Here is a 13,647-nt window from a genome sequence, read left to right as displayed (position 1 = left end):
ATGCAGGAAAATTGCATTCTTTCGTTCAGCACAGCTTTAATGTAAGTTTCATAAGTACGTTCGAGCTAGAGTGCCTCTTAGATAGCACACAGGGGAGACATCATTTACAGAAATGTTTCTTTGCTTGAACCAGAAGTCCAAATCTGCTCAGTTCATTTAAAATGTTTTTTTCCTCTAGAATAAATGAATAAGCAGTTCCTTTTGTGGTTTTTGCTTGGTGATTTGCTATTATTCTTCTAGCAGAAAAAGGATTGGATTCTTATATGAACAGATGTGTTCCTGCTCCCTAGCCCCACACCCATTCTCTCTCTTGGAAAATAGAGGTGACGGGCCTGGTGTTTGACTAAGAGGGGCGATAAATCTTCTGGGGATATGCTGTTATATCTTTGCACATAAGAAGTATTGAGGAGGGGAAACAGGTTAAAAAGCAAGAAGTCTTTGTAATAGATCATACGCTGTACTTGCTTTTTAACCCTTAGAAGCACAGGGCTGCTTTAATAAATTGCCAGTGCAGAGACCCTTCTGCTTCGCGGCGGCCGGGAGTGAGGGGCGCGATCGGGTGTGTGGGACGGGAGCTGCCCGCACTCCGCTCCGCGCGTTTCTCGCAGAGGCCGGGCACAGCCTGCCCAGAGGAAGGGCCCCGGAAAGCAAACGCTGGTCTGGCTGCAGCCTCGCTCCCTCTCTCCGTCCCTCCGTCCGCGCCCGGCCCCGTCCGACCGACAGGTACCGAGCAGGACCGGCCGAGCCGCAGGGGCCGGGCAGCGAGCGGCGGGGGCGATGCTGCGGGGGCGCGGGAGGCGGCGGGGCCGGGGGCGGCAGGGGAGCGGCGGGGGCGAGCCGTGTGAGTGTGAGTGTGAGTGTGAGAGTGTGAGTGCGAGCCGTGTGAGTGTGTGTGTGAGTGTGTGTGCGAGTGTGTGAGTGTGAGTGTGTGTGAGTGTGTACGTGTGTGTGTGAGTGTGTGTGTGTGTGCATGTGTGAATGTGTGTGTGCGTGTGTGTGAGTGTGTGTGTGAGTGTGCATGTGTGAATGTGTGTGTGTGTGTGTGTGCGCGCGAGTGTGTGTGTGAGTGTGTGTGTGTGCGTGAGAGTGTGTGTGTGAGTGTTTGTGTGTGTGTGTGTGTGTGCGAGTGTGTGAGGGTATGTGAGGGTGTGTAAGCGGGGGAGTGTGAGGGTGTCTGAGGGTGGGTGTGTGAGTGTGAGGGGTGTGTGAGGGTATGTGGGGGTGTGTGAGTGCGAGGGTTGTATGAGGGTATGTGAGGGTGCGCGGGTGGGTGTGTGTGAGGGTGTGTGTGAGGGTGTCTGTGTTGTGGGAGCTGCCTCCCAGCCCCCGGACGCGGCGCAGGAGGCCCCGCACGGCACCCGGGGCCGCCCCCTGCGCGCCCCGTCGGGGCGGGCGGGCGGGCGGCGGTGGCGGGGAGATGGCGGGGCGGCGGCGGGCGCTGCCGCGGCTGCTGCTGCGCTGCCTCCTGCTGGGGCTGCTGGGCGGCGGCGGCGGGGGCCAGCCCGGCGGCGGCGAGTACTGCCACGGCTGGGTGGACGGGCAGGGGGGCTACCACGAGGGCTTCCAGTGCCCCGAGGGCTTCGACACGGCGGCCGCCACCATCTGCTGCGGCTCCTGCGCCCTGCGCTACTGCTGCGCCGCCGCCGAGGCTCGCCTGGAGCAGGGCGGCTGCACCAACGACCGGGAACCCTCGGAGCCGGGAGTCACCGCCCGTGAGTGCCCGGCCGCGGGTCCCGAGGCGGGCGGGAGACGGTCCCCGCGGAGCATCCCCCGGGCCGATGCGGGGTGGGCTGGAGGCGGGAGCGGCTCCAGGTGCGCTCAGGTGCGGCTGCGGGGCGGCCCCGCGCCGGGACAGACCGGGAGCCCGGGGGCGCGGGGGCCGCAGCTCCGCGCTCCCGAGGGCACCGGCAGCAGGATCCCTCCTGACCGCATGGTGCACTTGTATTTCAAGTTCACATCGGCAAATTCTGCTGTGTCTGTCTAACTTTACTGCTGCCGGAGGTGTGAGTGGGCCCCGGTGCTCTGCCCGCGCAGCTCACCGCGCTAGCGGCCGTCAGTTTCCCGAACAAAAGAAATCCGGCAGCGCATACAGAGACTGGTTTCCCAAGTCACACGCTCTGCGCTTATCTTCCACCTTAGGAAAGGAAGCGATTTAATAGCATCTGCAGCATTTGAGCTTCACCTGCAGATTCAAGCTGTTACACTGCACAGTCCCGGCTATTTGGGGGACGAGGGAGGGGGAGAGGAGTGAGATTCTTGAGCTGTACCTACCAAGAACCAGTGAAGGGGACTCGATGTAGACAGCCTTTACCTCTGGTAACTATTAAAACTTTGTAACAGAAATAAATTTTTACTGGAACCTACAGGGTTTAAACTCTGATTTTTGTTTCAATGCTAACAGTGCTCTGTCTTCTGAGCATATTGGTACGTTATTGGGACTGAAATAATGTGGGGCTTCATAAACACTGTGTTTATTTCTACACAGAAAACCTGTTACTTAAGTGGGCTAATTTGCATGGCTTTTCTTCTTCTTTCTTCTCCCAGAACCAATCTACGTTCCATTCCTCATTGTTGGATCAATATTTATTGCCTTCATTATCGTGGGCTCGCTGGTAGCAGTTTATTGTTGCACATGTTTAAGACCTAAACAGCCGTCACAGCCCATCCGATTTTCTCTGCGGAGCTATCAGACCGAGACTCTTCCCATGATCTTGGCCTCCACAAGCTTCAGGACCCCATCCAGGCAGTCCAGCACCGCGACCAGTTCCAGTTCGACCAGCAGCTCGGTCCGCAGGTTCTCCTTCCCCCGGGCAGAGCCAGGCTGCCTTGTGCCGTCCTCACCTCCACCCTACACATCTGGCTGCTTCCAGACAGCCCACACAGTCCACCTGACCCAGCCATCGGGATTTCTGGTGTCTCCGCCATACTTTGGGTATCCTCTCCAGCCAGAGCCTGCCCTGGTTGGGAAGAGCTGCTCTGATTTTACTCAGAGCTGAAGGAACTCGTGAAGAAGTAATGCAACCTTTGCGACCACAGGGGCTGCTGCTGTTGGGTGTCACACTGATGTGCTCTGTGGCTGCAGAAGTCAGAACTGTTCCTGTGGGTGAGTTGCCCTTGAAAAGTGAGGGGTCTCACTTGAGATTGCATTTCCTTAACTTGGATCACACTTACAAAGGAATTGTAAAACACTCCAAACAGTTGCTCTAAAACAGGACTGCTCTGCCTAATTTGTGCAGAATGTGTTCAGAGACAAGTAAAAGAACCATGTTGGGACGAAGGTACTCAGTGTTATAAATTACATTTTACCCTAATGCAGTTAACTTAGTTAACAAACAGTGGCTGCTTTCCACTGATAATAATCAAATTTGTTCTATAAAGCAGCAACAAGCCTGAGAAGTAAGACAGGAGTAATACTTACTAATGAGGATCCTTGAAAACCTCTGTTTACCACTTCCATGAGCAATGAAAGTAAGAGGAAGAATTTTTATTAGATAATAAAATGCAGAGGTTTTTTTAAAAATACACATAATCTATCTGAACTTACACTGCATATTTGCATTAGTAAACTTTAATGATGGTAGATAAAACTAGTAGTAATTAGGCTAGTTGAAGATCAGACAGTCTCACATAGCCAAGTTATCTGTGAGGAAAGCAGAATGTATTCAGCAATATCACCAATAACTTCTCCACATAAAACTCTGAAAATAGCGGTCTACTAAAGTATTCTTCAGAAGGAAGTATTTATTGTCAGCTTTTTGCTCAGCAAGTGTAAGTTGGACAAACTGATCATGAAGTTCTGTTTGTAAAATTAGCCATATATAAAATGTAAAGACAAGTTTGTAATTTAAAATGCATTTGCACCATTGACATCACTAATTATTTAGTAGTAACACGCAAAAAAAACCCCAACCCAATAAACTGTGTGGTTGAAATGCTGTGTCATCAGTATGACTCTGTACAGGTAGTGTTTGTTGAATTTGGTTGGTGTAACTCTTTTGTATTTTTTTCCTGTTAAAATAGTTTATTCTGCTTTTTAAAATGATTTACAACTTTACCTGCACCTGTTGTGCAGATTTAATATAATACAAAATTCTGACTATATAGCAGACTAATAGATTCATTTATGTTTTTTACATGCAGCTGCAGTGGAAAAGTGTTGAAAACGACACTGATTAGTTGGGTATTTTGGATTAAACATCCTGCGCTAGGAATAAATTCTGTTTGCCCTTCTACATTCCTTCACCTAAGTAAACCAACAAACCAAATGGAAGAAGAAAAAAAAGCATCTAAACCAAATACATGCAGTAAGCAAATGGAAAATACACAAGTAAAAAATGCAGTCATTAAAGGGCTTCTCTGTATACTTGTTTTTTGTGAAAAACTGAAGTCATTCTGTGCATCAGAATCTACAATATCAGAGGCTGAGCTTTCCTATTTTATCAGCCTCAAACTCCCTGTGTGTAGGATCTGTTGAAGTACATTATAGCTGACCTATTTAACAAGTAGTTTAGAAAAGCTTCATTGGTTCTTTCTCAAGAGTTGAATACTTTTTTCATAGCAAATATCTAGTGATCAGCAGTTATGACAAAAATTTTTCAAAATAACTTTTAATAAGTTTTTAACCGCACAAGTAACATTATAATCCAGCAAACAATACTGCTAGAAATGCAAAAAGACAAGTTCTATACAATAAAGTTTTAAGTAATAGGTTCTAGCTTGAATACTGTAGTCGTTAATGACAACCCAAATCATGACACACAGATGTGTATATGTTTTGCAAGATACTAAAAATTAGATTTTAAGTATTCAGGAAATGAATCAAAAGTTAAATTCTGGCCTGTAATTTTATTGTAGAAACAATCTTCAAGAAAGAAAAATTTTGCTTGCCTTTGGTAAGATTTCACAGGACTCTTCACTGCATATTTTGAATGGCTATGGATGGGTCTGTTTGTCAAGTAAAATTGTTTTGAAAAATCATTGAATATTTCAAGATGCATCAGCTGTTTTGTTCAGAAGCATTCTGTGAGATGTACTGATCACTCCTGTATACAGCAGAAACAGCAAACCAACTAAAAGGTATTTTTATAATTTTACAAATTATAGGTAATCTCCAATTAGAAGAAGTCTTAATCTAGTAAACCAAGGCAACACAGACCCATTCTGGAAGCAGAAATTTGATCACTTTTAACTAAGAAGGGGCAATTTATGTACCTTTAAAGAGCAATTAGTCATCAGAGCCACTGACACAGGGGGTGAGTGGCTGAAATTCAGTGTTTTCCTGAAAGAAAGACTACACAGCAAAGCTGAGAGTTTGGCTCAGTCACTGCCCATTACCGTTTGGTGCTGTACAGGCCAGGCTGCTTCAGTGTGATGGTCTCAGAGGGCTCTGCAGTCAGTTATTAATGTTTTAACACAGGGACAGATTTTTGCTACACTTGCATGCAGCCTTAAATGTCAATGACAATTCAGCCTAAAGAGAGCTGTGCTATTTGCCATATAGCAAGAAACTCAGCCTAGCAGAGAAGACCCCTCTGAGCCACTTCCTTTCTTCCCCTGATGCTGCATAATGGGTTTGTCCTCATAGAATGGTTGCAGAACTTGACACACAAGAAGAATTTCATTGAAATAGACTTAGATAAATCTGTAAGTTTACAGAGTGCTAAGTATTTCACAGATCAGTAGCCAGACTGCAACAAATCCTGCAGATGTGGCTCTAAGGGTGAGAAAGATCAGTTGAAGTGAAAATAGCTGTGCTGTGCTGTACCTGTGCTGTAGCTGTGCTGCACCTGTAAAATAGTTGAGGTGGGGATTATGCACCATCTGCAGATAGACAAAGAAGAAACTATAAATTAAAAAAAAATCTATTATTGTTCATGTAGTTACAGTAGCAGTGACCCACATAGCTGAAGGGAGAGGAAAGGAGGTGGCCAGAATAAAACCCATGGATAGAAACAATTCTGCCTGTGCCAGTAGTTTCCGATCCAGATGGATTTGGTGTGCAGGCGAGAATGCTGAATTTCCTTCCTAATGGAAAGAGCCTTTTGGCACTAGATACTCCTATGATTTATAGGAACAGGAAATTTTCCTAAAACTTGCAGACAGAACAGAAATGACATTGTGATAGCACTTTAATGACTAATGAAATGGTTTGAAGGGCTGGATGTATGCTTGAACTGAAAGCGTTTCTTACTATCAGAAGTAACATTTACAGGCAGTACTTGCTTTACTGCCATGTTAACAAAGTAGATTTAACTATTTCTCTTGGAATTCTGAATTTAGTTCTTACTCCTTTTTACCAGCACTACAAGAATCTAAAATCAAAACGAAAGAATATTCACACTCATTAAATTGAATTCTGTCATTCACATATGATGCTACAAATGCTTCGTGCCATTAACTGGTAACGACTTAGATGAAACCCAAGCCTTCTGTGGATAATGAGCAACACTGGCCACTTGTTCTGTGTTTCCACAATTTGGGATTCTGAAGTGTGTATCTCCAAAATGCATCAAGACTTTCCAGTGCTAGGAAAAACATTACAAGTACTTGCAAGAATGTCTGAAGGATGCTGTTTGAAACTAGGTAAGCAGTACAGTATGTGGCTATGTAAACTCACGGATTATTTGTAATACTAATCCCACTGGAATAAAAAAACCTGACAATTTCAAAGGTATTTTGTCATTAATGCTCAGTTGCAGCTTGACATAAGGACATTAAGGAACATTAAGGAGCATTAAGGAGTTGAAGTTGGTTTTCAGTGCTGTTTTGCTGCCTATTGCAATGTACTGTCTGGACTTGAACTCCTCTGAACGATGAGTCTGCTTTTGAGGGAGCCACTCATATCACATAAAGTTTTTGACTCACAGTGACACCAAGGCTATAATTCCATGCTATCCTCTTTTCATTAGCAAAGGCAGACAAGGAAATGTCTTTCTGTTCTTTTATTCTTTCCATCTATGGCTTGTGCAATTTCAGGAGACTGTAGTGTGAATCAGGTTAGTGAAATGATTTTATCTTAAAAATAATGTTTGCTGTAAGAAAGAAGGGAAAGGATTTGAGAGGAAGCCTGGATCATTATAAACTGGATTACAAAATGAATAATTTCAATGGCCTCATGACTGCCAGTATAAGAGAGATGTAAAATATTATCAGGTGGAATATCCTTACACCAGCTCTGCTACTAGAGGCTGGATCTTGTGAAACTAGCACTATCTAAGATGCATGTGTTATCAAACCTGCTTGGACAGAATACAAAATAAATTCATTGTCTAGTGTACATATAAAAATCAGTCACCCAGCTACTACCAAAACTCAGTTAAGGTCGTAAAATATTGATTTTTTTCAGTGGTGGGCTCTGTTAGAGGGAAGAAATACCAGCTACTATCAAAGCCAAAGGATACAGTATTTACCATTGTTGTCTGAAAAGGGAGGTGACGTTTCCTTATTCCTACTTTAACCATTCTTGTGATACATACTTCTCTTTCAAAATAGGGTATCAGCACCAGAGTATGTTAAGGCCTGGCTGGAAGCCACTAAATTGCAGACTCCTGTGCTCCTTAAATTTTTTTAAACTTTTCTAGACTTCACATGAGAACTGAAAAAGACATCTCCAAAAGAGTGTTAAAAAAAAACGCCAACCCCAACAAACCTTAAACCAATTTTCTACTTTTTCAGTACACCTTAAAAAATGCAAGAACTTGATAATATTTGTGAAGTAATATTTCTGGTATGTCTAATTTTAAAGTATTCAAACCCAAGAATGATGAGATATGTTTTCCTCTGAAAGTAATCCCTAACATTTCCAACCAATAAAGTCAATAAAGCTTCTTAGTTTAATGGCAAAGTTTATTCATTTTTTAACAATTAAATGACAAAACATTTAAAATTTGCAGTTCAAAACATGCACATTCACCAAATGCCAAATGACATTTAACACTGCATAGAACTGAATGTGTTACTAAAAGAACTATTTAAAAAACACAGTGCATTTAACATCCAGTTAAAACTAAACCTGAGAAACTACCATAAACACCGAGTCAAAAAATCTTCATTCATGCAGCTTCACAATTTCCACAACAGTTTCAGCAGTAATGGCTTAGTGGAGCTGTAAAACCTCACTTCATCTTGAATGCAAATTTTGCTGTTTCAGACTGACCGCTTTCTGCAGCGGTTAATACATATCAAACTCCAAAAATCGTTATGAAAAATTATGTTGAAGTAGAAAAACAATATTAACGCATTTATGGCTTCTATGCTACATTAAAAAAACACCATAAAATATGACTTAAAAAAAACCCAAAACAACAAAACAAACTTGTTCTGGTCACAGCTTTGCAATTTCAAATCACACTCTACATGGAAATACTTTTACTTCAGTATCAACCCTCAAAAGTGCCCAACTTTGCACATCATTGCTCAGATGAGTAGTCCTTACACTCACAAGCAGTCCAGTTGAACCCTATAAGAGTAGTGGTTTGCATAAGCAGGAACCAGGTTTGGAATGCTAAAATATTCCTTTGTTTAATAAAGATCTATTGGTTAACAGCAAGGAAACTGGGGGAGCGAGGGCAGAGAGGGGAAGGAGAAACTTATTTGTGGAGTTTTGTAACCAGTGAAAACATCCAGTACCAAGGAAGCTGAACTGACAAACTCATTTGCTTACACAGCACTAGCTTCTCAATATATTATGAGCAGACTTTTAACGAAGGCATTAAAAAACAGGGATCAACAACCACCATGCATCGCCTCAGAACACTTAGAAATAGTGCCTCATGCAGACAGAATGATAAATTCATCAGAACTACAACTGGTTTTACACAATACACAAGAAAAAAAGGGAAAAACTTTTCTCCTTAAATTTAACACATATTCCAAATTACTCATCATTCAAGATGGGTTCAAATGTCATGATACACATCTTAAGACACTTAATGCTCATCTTTGTAACAAGGTGAATTTTATGGATGCATGTGGACATATAAGAATCTTCAGCTATCTCTTAGTGTTTCAAAATATTTTATTTATCATTTTATACAAATAGAATGATGACTAAGTATAAATCTGTTGAAACTGCTTTGCAAAAATATGTGTAAAATTAGGAAATGGCAAGAAAAAATTCCAGATACAAATTGTCAATAGGTTTGTTAAAATTTGTTTCCAGTTACTCTTTTGAATAATTTCTATATATATGTATGTATATATTTAAAAATAATCAAGGAAAAGTATTTATATAAGATACCCGATTTTTTAGTGGCACAGGTTCATCTTTTAGATGGAAATTTTTGATACTAACTTGCAGTGCCCGTGAAAGAGATGGAAAAGTCCACGTGAACTCTCTATTTAATACACTTTTGAATTTTGGAACAGTAAGAACAGAGGCATTTTTATGAGCATTTCCGCCTCAACTGTTCTTTTTTCCTTTAAACAAACATCAGCAGAATCCCCTTATTTTAACAAAGGTATGACACACTAACAGGATGGAACTAGGTTATATTACTGTGTACTTAACATGAAAATAAAGTACATATTGTATACTTGCCTGATTTAAAAATGGGCACACATAGAGAAGATAATCTTGTATTTTAAAATGGAATTGTATGAGCAATCAAAACCCACTGTTTTTGCCACATTTGTCTTTTTTGCTATTTTTAAGAAGTGGTATCTTTCAACCACTAATTATGAGAAAAAGTAAAAGACAGGGGAAAAATTCATCAGAAGTAGTAAAAAAATGCACTTTGTGAAATATTCCTTCAAATTCTGAAAAAATGTAAGCATGAAATGCTGTGATAAGATTATCTTACAAACCTTTAAATTAGTCTGAATTTAGGATCTTAGAGTTGTTTCAGTGATTTTCTTCCTTTTTAAGGTAGTTAATTTGGGATGTACTGTGTGTTGTTTGTTGTTTTCTTCAAACTGTATTACAGTGGTAAAACAGAATTTTATTTCATAGGAAGAATAAGAGATCATGTAAATATCTCACTGCATGTATTTCACAGTGTATTCTAATCTGTATCTGCATAATTAGCAATTCAACCAATTAGAACAGAAAAAAAATTGCCCATTATGACACTATGTATAGATTAATTTTATATGAATTAAGTACACAGAAAGATTAAAAAGGAGCAACAGTGTCATGGTTAATTTCAGAAATGTTTTGAAGGTGGTCATTGTCCCTTGGATGACAGCAAATAGGGATCCCCGTTTTAGGAAAGGGGCATGCCCCCGAATTTTTTCTTGCCTTAGGTCAAGTGATTTGGCCCTCCCATATGGATGCATCTATTTATCTATGCCTGCAATGGCTTTTCTGAAGGCAGTTCTTGTCTGCATGACTGACTGGCAGTACTGTTTCTAGTTCCCTTTCTCCTTGTGCCTGCTGTTTAGAGATCACTCCAGGCTAGTGAGAGGAAGACACTGCATAGCAGGCACATGAAATGCAGACTGCCTTGCCACTGATACACCTTCCTAAATATGTACTTTCATATAGTGCCTTCTGTTGGGCTTTCTCTGTGTATTTTTAAGTTTCTCTCAGAATGGAGGATAGGAAACTTGGATAGTGAGATTAATTACATGTTAAACATTTAGCTAGATGAAAGGCAAGGAGGTAAAGTGACCTTTCGTAATGACAAATGAAGGAGGGCAGAGAAAAGATGGGACTGGATGACTTGTTATGATTTGGAGAGCAAAGAGTAAAATACTTAATTGAACAGATCACTGGGGATATTGTTGTTCTGCTTTTCCATCCGGTTGATCTCCATTGAAAGGAAAAAAGAGATAATTCCTATGCAATTCACAAAAATTTACTAAACAGTATACCAACTGCTACTATAGAAAATTGTATTTTTAATGTAATTGTGGTGGCCTTTAAACCCAGAATTAAACATGGACTAAAGAGAGGCAAGAATTAGCTAAATTTTAAAGTTCAAGTAGCCTTTCTTAGTTTGAAACCTGACAGTTGTTGGATGGTAAGTTGAGAAATACCAAGTATAACTAGTTAAAGCATGTATCACACTGTTCTCATTTAATACTGCCCTCTTTTTTTTCCCTCATACCAGGTGTGTATCTTTTCCTGCAGTCACTTCCTCTCCATTTTAATTAAAGGTGAGAGTATATAAGTATTCTACATGACAAATAAGTTGTAAAGAGACTGCTGCAATGTATTTCACACCTTTATAGGAAGTGACTTTAGTGCAAATAAACCAGTACATACCACAGACTAGCGAAGGGCATGCTTTGCTCTGTATTTCAATGTATGCATTTCAAATAATCCTAGTATAAAAATGTTGAAAATTTGATTAATTTTAAAAAATAAGTTTAAACAAACTTTCTTTTGAACCTACAGTATAAGCAGATACAACTAAGCATCACAAAAATAATTAAGTTTGCTAAAGGGAAGTAAGGCAGAGCAATTCTTAAAAATTGAATAAAGTATTACGTGTACTCCATTATACAAGTTGGCAGCCATATTCAACATACACAATACTAAATGAAAATAAGGGGAAAGCTTGTATAAGGCCAAAGGTGCAAAGACTTGCAGTTTTGAAAGCAAATGCCAAAAAGGCCACTCAAATTAGACTCACTATACCTTCTCCTCAAGTTTGGAGACTCAAGCATGCAGTTCTGAGATCAGGACTGGAGATAGTTTCCTTTCAAATTGTTTCTAACAGAAAACATTTATGGAACTTCTTTGGCAAATGTTTTTAGATTAGTTTGACACAAACATCTATGAGCATCTTGACTCAAAATCTTTCTTAGAGAAGGTGAATTAACACCATTAAGATACTGGGTTTTTTTCAGCACTTGTTGAAATCAAAGGCTTGTTATCAAATATATTTAAATATATTAACACTTAAAAACCTTCACAGATGCTAGTTGATCTGTCAATGTAAAGTACATTTAGCAATCTGACCACTGCCTTTCCAGTGTATGACCAGTATTGATCCAAATTCATTGTAAAATAAGCAAGCTGGCAAGATACAAGGTAAATTCCAATCTGTTTACAAAGGCTAAGCAAATACTCGTTAAAAATTTAGAGATGGTGTGTTACAGTATAGTTGCACAGTGCTTATGTCTACTGAATACATAAATCCAAACTTTATGGAACAAGACCATCATAGATCTTTCAATGTCTGATAACTGGACCATGGTCACAGCTCCCAGCAAAGATCTAGTAGCCTGTCTCACAAAAGTAACAACTAAGGCCTAGATGTCCAGCTGTGTTCCTTCACCACTCCTCAGGCCTTTGCTTTGTGGTATCGTAAGCTCTTATGACTTCAGACTGGGAAACAATCCCATTTTCATCTTGAGAGAAGGCGTAGCCATCTGCAGATATAAAGTGAAATAGAAACAAATTAAGTTTCATAATTTTAATTTTTTTAAAACTTTAATAAAAGCAACTTAACAAAGATGAACAGAAGGGAATAAACCTCTTTTCAACAGTAACTAAAATACTGTGCCATTTCTTACAGAATTTTGCAGTTATAAAACAGCAGAAAGAGCTCTGCACAGTACCTTAGGTATGAAGGGCAACTTAACCACAGACAAAGAATATGGTCTAATGGGTTTAGGATACTGCACTTTTGCTATAAATAAATGCAGTGAAAGGCAGATTTTTACTGCTGTTATTAATGGATATTACTTTCTGTCAGTGAACACTTACGAAGCAAGTTTTGTTGCAAAGAGTCAGAGCGATACAAGTTCACGTGGTTCTTCTTAAAAACATTCTTCAGTAGTTGGGCTCTTTCAGTTAAGCTAGAGAGAAAGTAGACACATGAAAAATATTTACTTACTAATTACCCTATCCCTTTATGTTTAAGTCTGCTCAATGGGAATTAATTGTTAAATGAGAAATGTCCATGCTCCTTTTTCTTTCTATATTGTGCCTAATGAATTATTAAGATGATGATTAAAAGCTTGCACGAGGACAGATTATTAAGTTCTGACCCCTGGTAATGATTTTACTTGTTACAGTGCAGGCAAAATATCTTTTTGAAACACTGCTGTGTGCTGACCACACAAAAAAATGAATAATACTGTGAACCTTTGAGTGTGACTCCTTTAGAAACACACAATGTAAAGGGAAGGCACTGTCTTCCTTAATGTAGCACAGCTTGAATAGTGCCCGGCTGAATTAGTCTTTTTTATCTTACATAGAAAGTGTTCCCAGCCTCTATTGACACAGTACCCCAAAGGGATGGGAAATGAGTGGAAGGAAAGCCACGTTCATGGTTATCAGCTGTGTGTACAGAAACATTATTTCCATGAAAGGTGTTCTAGAAAGGAGCTTCCCCCAGGAAACTCTAGGTGTTTTTCTGGAGATCATACCCAAAAAACAGACTACTATTGCTGCTAAGGTTGGCCACCTCAGCCCATCTCCTTCCTTCCCAGCACTACTGGGTTTGTTGTGTTGTTGTGTGCACACACTTGGGTACCTTTAGTGTGACTCAAGGTACTCCCCATTTCAGCCCAAGTGGAAAACAGGAGCATTAAACATTTTTTAAATTGAGACTCAGGAGTCAGCCAAATGCTGCAAACTGTAGTGAAACAAGTAGCAAAAGGTATTGGGTTTCCTTTGTCTTTCTTGCACTAAAGTTCTCTCTAATAGGAACATACATTACTAAATAAATACCAGGTACATGAGCCATAGCTAAG

General features: G+C 40.5%; 2 protein-coding genes across 6 annotated transcripts in view; one reads left to right on the top strand and one right to left on the bottom strand.

Moving 5' to 3' along the window:
• The first annotated feature begins 1,317 nt into the window (after positions 1-1,317).
• On the top strand, positions 1,318-6,669 carry SHISA3 (shisa family member 3). Its single transcript, XM_054633169.2, has 2 exons — positions 1,318-1,712; positions 2,545-6,669. The coding sequence occupies exons 1-2, from the start codon at positions 1,418-1,420 to the stop codon at positions 2,994-2,996; spliced, it is 747 nt and encodes a 248-aa protein (XP_054489144.1). The 5' UTR covers positions 1,318-1,417; the 3' UTR covers positions 2,997-6,669.
• A 1,155-nt stretch (positions 6,670-7,824) lies between these two features.
• Positions 7,825-13,647, bottom strand: part of ATP8A1 (ATPase phospholipid transporting 8A1) — a 102,455-nt gene continuing 96,632 nt past the window's right edge. For all 5 annotated transcript variants that reach the window (XM_054632551.2, XM_054632549.2, XM_077177576.1 and 2 more), the window contains 2 exons: positions 12,656-12,747; positions 7,825-12,318 (listed from right to left, as the gene is read on the bottom strand). In XM_054632551.2, coding sequence (XP_054488526.1) covers positions 12,221-12,318; positions 12,656-12,747 — 190 coding nt within the window. In that variant the 3' untranslated portion in view covers positions 7,825-12,220. The remainder of the gene's footprint in view (positions 12,319-12,655; positions 12,748-13,647) is intronic.

The sequence above is a fragment of the Agelaius phoeniceus genome, chromosome 4 (assembly GCF_051311805.1).
Source record: "Agelaius phoeniceus isolate bAgePho1 chromosome 4, bAgePho1.hap1, whole genome shotgun sequence".
NCBI lineage: Eukaryota > Metazoa > Chordata > Aves > Passeriformes > Icteridae > Agelaius > Agelaius phoeniceus.
Note: the sequence above shows the minus strand (reverse complement) of the source record. Positions and strands in the feature narration are given on the sequence as shown.

What these genes read in the sequence shown, in the direction of transcription:
- SHISA3 (XM_054633169.2), top strand. Translation starts at nt 1,418, where the DNA reads ATGGCGGGGCGGCGGCGGGCGCTGCCGCGGCTGCTGCTGCGCTGCCTC. An exon ending in GGAGCCGGGAGTCACCGCCC is followed by an intron (nt 1,713 to 2,544) that starts GTGAGTGCCCGG and finishes TTCTTCTCCCAG; the next exon opens with AACCAATCTACGTTCCATTC.